At 50.5% G+C, this 7,274-nt stretch overlaps 1 protein-coding gene across 1 annotated transcript; it reads left to right on the top strand.

Annotated features, from left to right (window-relative positions):
• The first annotated feature begins 273 nt into the window (after positions 1 to 273).
• Positions 274 to 1,173, top strand: PPP1R3D (protein phosphatase 1 regulatory subunit 3D). Its single transcript, XM_068986690.1, has one exon. The coding sequence runs from the start codon at positions 274 to 276 to the stop codon at positions 1,171 to 1,173; it is 900 nt and encodes a 299-aa protein (XP_068842791.1).
• The last annotated feature ends 6,101 nt before the right edge of the window (positions 1,174 to 7,274 follow it).

Genomic DNA, 7,274 nt, shown 5'->3' on the forward strand with positions numbered 1-7,274 from the left:
GGAGCGTCCGCGCGAGGAAGCGTTCTTCCTGGAAACCAGCTTTTTTTTTTTCCCCCTGCCCAAAGCGGAAAACTAGGGGGAGGACTCGAGGGACCAGGTGGCGGACGAGGGGAGCGCGCAGCCGGCCTACCGCGTCCTCTGCAGGCGGCGGTTCCAGCGGACCCTCCCCAGGGTCGCTGAGCACGTCCCGGGACACCGAAGGAGCGGACTCAGGGTCGGGAGGGAGGCCGCCCTTCGGTTCCGCCTCCCCATCTCTCGACGGTCGGCCGGGCCATGTCCAGAGGCTCGGGCTCGGCGGTCCTCCCCGCCACCGTTGGGTTCCGGAAGCCCGCCCCGCGGAGCCTCAGCTGCCTCTCTGACCTGGACGGCGGCGCGGCCCGGGAGCCGCGGCCCTGCCGGCCCCCGGGGAGTCCGGGCAGCGCGCCGCCGCCGCCGCCCGCGGCGTCCGGCTGCGACCCCAGCCTACGGCCCATCATCCTGCGGCGGGCGCGCTCGCTGCCCAGCTCGCCCGAGCGCCGCCAGAAGGGCGCGGGCGCTCCGGGTGCTGCGTGCCGACCCGGCTGCAGCCGGCAGCACCGCGTGCGCTTCGCTGACGCGCTGGGCCTGGAGCTGGCGCAGGTCAAGGTGTTCAATGCGGGCGAAGACCCATCCGTGCCGCTGCACGTGCTGTCGCGACTCGCCATCAACTCGGACCTGTGCTGCAGCAGCCAGGACCTGGAGTTCACTCTGCAGTGCCTGGTGCCCGACTTCCCGCCGCCCGTCGAGGCTCCGGACTTTGGCGAGCGCCTGGGGCGCCAGCTCGTGTGCCTGGAGCGCGTCACCTGCTCGGACCTGGGCATCAGCGGCACGGTGCGCGTGCGCAACGTGGCCTTCGAGAAGCAGGTGGCGGTGCGCTACACCTTCTCGGACTGGCGCAGCGCGCACGAGGTGGCAGCGCGGTGGCGCGGGCCGGCAGGCTCCGGGGGCTCCGAGGACGTCTTCGCCTTCGGCTTCCCGGTGCCGCCCTTCCTGCTGGAGCTCGGCTCCCGCGTGCACTTCGCGCTGCGCTACCGTGTGGCCGGAGCCGAGCACTGGGACAACAACGACGGCCGCGACTACAGTCTCACGTGCCGCAACCACGCACTGCACATGCCACGCGGGGAGTGCGAGGAGAGCTGGATCCACTTTATCTGAGCTTCCTGGCGGGGCTCGTGCGTCTGGCAGGTGGCCCTGCCTCACACCCCACCCCCAAGCCGGGGCTGTCGGACCTCGATTCCCGCAGCTGCAAGGTGTGCTCGCTGTGGCCCGCCTATGCTGTCTTTTACTTGAAATGTCTGGGTCAGTTGGTCTAAACCGTGGCCTCCGATGCCAGAAGGCCGGGCTGTCATGTGCTGGGTGGGGTGCTGGGTGAGTAGATGCACGAGTGAGTTGGCCCTATGAAGAAGGCCCAGGCAGGTGGTTTTGGAAAGGCCTGCGCCCTGCAACTGGGAAAGCCTGTGGCTTTTGCATGTGTCCTGATCGCGTCTCTGTGAATATAGCTCATTTCTCATCACTGCGATGTTGAAACCTTTTACCCTTAGCCGGTGCCTTCTTGGGAACATTCTTAATTCAATAAGCTTAAAAAAAAAAAAGGTCATTCTTGTCTGTTTGTGCCCACTGTAAACAGAATGTATATGCTGTGACCCCCATCATGGTCCCCTGAAGCATTCCTACCCTGGGACAAGGAAAACCTGAAGTCACATTTGCATGCCAATGTCTGTAGGCTTCTAACAGCCGGGAAACTATTAATAGGCAAGAAATTGATGCCTCTTCTCTCATCATACAATCCTTCCTGGGAGTTCAGGCTGCCCTATTAGGCTGTGTGTCTCCTCCATCAGCAACTGCCAAGAAGGAAAACATTCAGAACTTTTAGTTAGCAAAACAGCCCCTTCTGCAGTGTTTCTTTGCACTTTATGTATTTTATTTTACATGTTTGATAATTGTGTATCTGCACTTTATCAGGCCACTCTGTTTAGGTTTGAGCTACCTAAGTATTTAAAGAAATTCCGCCTTAAGTTATTTCCGTTTTCAGGAAACTGTGGAATTTGGGCAACAATGCCCTTTGCAATTACCTTTTTGACGATTATGGTGACTCTCTTGATGTCTTAAGTGTCCAGGATTCCAGCAATCATCATTCAGAAGTCACATTATCAAGTGGAACTAGCAGGTATTTTCAGCAACAACCAGACTGGAGGGAGAACAATACACAAATATTTATACATTTTAGTTGTTTTAAGCTGTATTTGTATATGCCTGGTTTTATCAACTACCTGCCAACTTTAATTTTTGTGCCTTCAGATAGATAACTTTGTAGCCTTGTCTGGACTTGTTTTCCAATTTTAAAATGTTAAATGCTTTTTTTTTTTAACTTTCCAACCAAGAAGTCAAGGCCATTGTCTCCTGCAGAGTGCCACAACAACTTAAAACTCTCAGCGAGGGGCTATTTCTCTTGGTGCTGAGTGGTGGTCTGACAGCAGGTGCTAGCACAGAGGTGTGAAAACCCAGCTAAGGTGGACGTGGTCTCCAACTTGGGAAGCTGGTTTCCAAGAGCTGAAGCCAGTGTGATAAATCTTGTGATAGCTGTCACCAGTGAATTAACTCTAAATATTTGAATGCTTGTTACCGTTTGTCAAATAAGTATGCAAAGGATGCATTTTGCCTTTTAACCAATTTCTTTTCTTATAATGGCAACTTAAGTGTTTTTAAAAATTCCAGCAACAAGGATGGCTTTCTTTGGTACCTTCTGGTCTAAGAATATGGAACTCTGATTTAAAACATTGTGACTGAATTGAACAATCACTGGCTGTTAGCACTGTGTACTCCATTGACATGCAAGAGGCAAAGAAGCCTGGTCGCATTTCCTGCTGTTTGACAAACTGTCCAGTTAGGTCAGTAAACCCATGAGGGCCTTGGCCACTATGCCCTGGATCCTAGCCCAGTGTGCAAAGCAGTTGTCCAGGGTGTTCACATATGAGCAGGAGCTGACAAATATATTGCTATGTAAAGGCATGTGGAGAATCTTATAATCTGTGTAAAGGTCATTTGCCAAAAAAGATCTGGTCACAGAATATGTAGTAAATGTTGTATCTTCAATATTAAGAGAACCTCCCTGTGCCTTTGAAAAAAGATCAACATTTAAAAACTTTAAAGCTTAAATATACCTGCCTAGTTAATAAAGCTTTGCGACAGCTTAAGATTTGCAGGCCTGAAAACACAGTGACATAGCCTAGATATTCAAGTTTTGTTGTGACCTGTGCAGTTGTTGGGTTATCTCTGCAAACATTTTAATACAAGCCATTTAAGATGACTTCACCTAAGCCTCACTATTAAAGTATATGTGCACAAGTTGTTGGTTGAAGTGTGTTTTTCTTGTAGCCTGATTAGTGTGAAACAAGGCTTTAGAAATGTGTTAAGACATTTCACATGTCTTATCCTTCCTAGAATGCTGTCATGTTTAGTATCTTGCCAATATAAATAAATGCATTTTATGATGGCACCTGAGCTTCAGCAGCACAGTTGTGTGTGTCTTTGAGAAACTGAGATGCATCCTTTTATGCCAGGTCAGTATTACATAGGAAGAAAGCTCTAGGAAAACACATACTTCATCTTATTGCTTATTGAAGCCCATGTAGGAATAACTACTGTGTATCTTCACACACCCCCCCACACACACACACCATGGTGACTGTCACTCAATTACAGAGCTTTGAACACAGGGAAAGGAAACCAACTTATGTTCTCTCTTATTTGCTGGCCTACAATGCTAGGTGCTGTAAGTATTTGATGTCACTTAATCTTGAAAACTGCACTACCTGTTAGATCAGTTCACTTCAGCCACTGAGTCGTGTCCGACTCTTTCTGACCCCATGAATCAGGCCTCCCTGTCCATCACCAACTCCCGGATCTATCTGGTAGATAATAGCCCCATTTCTCAGCTGAAAAGAATGAAGCTCAGAGAGATTTAAGTAATTCACCTAAAGCTCCACCGCTGGTAAGTAGCAAGGTTAGCATTCAAACCCACTACAAAGCCCACCTTCTCTCTGCCATGTGAGAAGACTCTCCCAGTAAGTTTGTTAAATTTAATTGAATGTCCATTCGGATTATGACTGATAAGGTTTTCCATCTAACATAATCTAAAAACCTATTTAAAAACAAGTCAAATGAAATTAAATAAATGATATTTTCTTGCATGTGGTAGTGACGTTTACGACATAATCCTTGGATTTTCTGAACAATCAAAAGGGCTCTAAACGTTTTTCTTCTACTAAAAAGTGGCAAGGTGAGGAGTCATTGTTTTTAATTTTTGACCTGCTTGTCTGCTGTAATTTTGAATTCCCTAATTTACACCACAATCATCCATTGCTTTTATCATTTAAACTGATACTTTAAATTGAAACATTCTAAAATCCCTGGGGAAACACTTCATTCGCTCAGTGCCAAGCCAAGACGGCCTCAGTGCTCTGTCCCCGTCCCCGAGGGGTCTGGGGTTCAAGTTAGCGAGAGCACTCATTCGCAGAGCCTGCTTCTAGGAAACCTGAGCAGGGCCTGAGCTGGGGACCGGGCCGGGGCGAGGTGGGCGTGGCCTGGGGAGCGGGGCGGAGCGCGGTGGTCAGCGGAGGCTGATCAGGAGTGGTTCTGCTGCCCTCTGCTGGCCCGCAATGTGGGCCTCTTTCAGGGAACTCTAACCACGCGTCCCCGCAGGTTCGTCTAGGGTCCTAGTGTCTCTGCGGTCCCGTCCAGCCTTCCCGGGTGGCTGTGGGGAGCCCGGGGATCTCCTAGGGCCGCTAGCGCTTCTGGCCCTTCAGGTTCACGTCCTGCGGGCAGGGCAGGCCCAGTCGACCCCTCCAGCGCGTCCACACCGCGGGAGGGAAGAGAGAGCAGAGGAAGGACGCTGGCGCCTCCTCTCGTGGCCAGGCCGGTGGGCGAGCGGAGTCAGGGGTCGGGGTCTGGCCTGCGCGCGCGCGGCCTCCCACTTACCTGAAGCCCCGAGCCGCGCCCACCTCGGCCCTCTCTTTCCGGCCTTAGGAGGTGCCTGCGCGGGTGCGAGGGGCGGGACCTGTCCGGCGGCAGCGCTGATTGGACGTGGTGCCGAACCGCACGCGAAGCCGATTGGACGGGCGCTTCCCGCCCTCCCTTGGCCGCCTGAGGCGGAGAGGCGACAGCGGAGGTTCGGTGACTCGACGCCGGGCTGCAGCGAATCTAGGAGATCCTCGCGGAGGCCTCTTCCAGCCGACAGATTGAGTTGGGTGCCCGGGAGGGCTTCCATGACGGTGGGGCGCGTTAGGGGAGAGTTGCGGCGTCCGCTGGGCCTCCGGGGGTGGCGGAACTAGTAAGCGGCCCCCTAACCGTTGAGGCGGAGCCGTTGAAGAAACGGTCGCGGTGGCGCAGCCAGGGCTGGGGGTGGGGGCGGCCTCCGGCGGGGCGTCGGGTGGGCGGTGCGGGCCTCGCGCCAACGAGTGTCGCGGCGTGTGGTCGTGAGGGGCCCGCTGTGGCCTGGACCGCGCTGGTCTTGCTCGGGTAGCTGGTGTCCTGGACGGGTATGGACCTCAGGGGCGGGGTGCCGCGCGGGCCCGCGATGACCGCGGACGTGAGCACTGATCAGAATCAGAACATTGATGGTGACGAGAGTGGACACGCGGGTCAGAGTTTCGGAACCGGCGCGGAAGCCCAGACTCTGGCCCCCTCCAGCCCCGACGGCTTAGCTTCTGGGACGATGTAAATGCGCTCAAGGGTGGCTGTGGGTGTGTGTGCTCGCGGCAGCGGTGCACACACGTTTCCCCTCTCCCCGTCCCGCAGCCATTCTTCGCAAGAATGTTCTCCGTGGCCCCTCCTTTCCGGGGTGGGGTCTTGAAGTCCACGGTACCAGCAGAAGGGTAATGAAATGGGTCTGGAGCTCACGGGCGATGCCATTTTGCAGCTGTTGGTGAAATAGCTTGTGTTAACATTTGAGTAGTGTTGGGAAGAGTCCGGATTCACGTTCGAAACTGTTAGTAGTTTCCATTGAGTCAGCTTTGGGGAGGAAATGTGTGCCTCTGACAAGTTGTTGGGTGTTTTTTTAAACCTTAACCCTTTTATCGGCCTGCGTATACACATTTATCCTGTAAGGCTTGCCTGGAACGCCAGATCTGCTTAGTTGACCCCCCCCACACACACACACACACGCACGCAGACTCTTGAAAAATTATTATTCCGTGCTAGGTCTCCTAGATCGTTTTGTTGTTCCTTGTTCTAGTGCACAGAACTTCAAAGCAATTTAAAGATATTTTAAATTGTTTACACGTGATGGTAGAAAGAAGTGTATTGCTTTACCCTCTAGACTCAGCCTTTCCTCTCAGCTGCAAATGTTTGTCTGGTTTAATGGCTAGTACCCAATTTGGGGCTCTGTTAAAGTCAATTTGCATTCAGCCTTGGAAGGAAGGGAGGAGTTAACTGGATTGTTGAGTTCAGTTTCCTTACTTAAAAAATCTTCCTGTGTAGATGCTAATTAATTTTCCTTCCCCTAGAGTGGTTTCTTGAACAAAAGTAGACTAGGAACTAAACCATCTTTTTAGCTTTGTGTGCCTCTTGGCCATAAGTAATTCTTCCGTGTTGTATTTCATGTCTCAGAGTACTTCGTAAATTACATGTAAATTCAAATTTACAATGTTGTGGTTGTGATGCTGGAAAGTGTAAAATAATAGGCAGGTCTGCCCCAACAATTGCTGACAGTAGGGAAAAAGTACAAATAGAGCCCCTGAAATATTTTAAGTATTTAAACTTTTTAATTACATTTTCAAATTGTGAAATAAAATGTTCTAGTCTTTAGTTTCAGACAGATACCTTCATTGCAACAAAACAGAAAAATGTGTATGAAGCTCTTATTTTTGAGTGTTGGCAAAAATGTCAAAGATACTTGAATGCATTTATCATGGATATTTGATGGACTGAATTTTTGGAGAAGTATAATGACCTGTATAATTCGTGAATTAGTATATATTTCACAAACTTTCATTTTAGTAAAATCAATAAATCAAGATTTTTACTGTGTTGTATTGACAGTATGATTGAAGGATTAAAACAACATGTAATTTTGTTCAAAACGTGCTAATTTGAGTATATTTTCACCAAAAACATGATGTAAGTGTAAGAAATAGTGCAATATTAAAATTTTCTTAAAACTAAGGTAAATACAAATTATTAGTGAACATTAATTATAATTTCTTCCAATAGCACTGAAATTTTTAATAAATCTTATTAAACATTTTTATAAAAAGTCA

This window comes from Capricornis sumatraensis, chromosome 15 (assembly GCF_032405125.1).
Source record: "Capricornis sumatraensis isolate serow.1 chromosome 15, serow.2, whole genome shotgun sequence".
In the NCBI taxonomy this organism is placed as follows: Eukaryota; Metazoa; Chordata; class Mammalia; order Artiodactyla; family Bovidae; genus Capricornis; species Capricornis sumatraensis.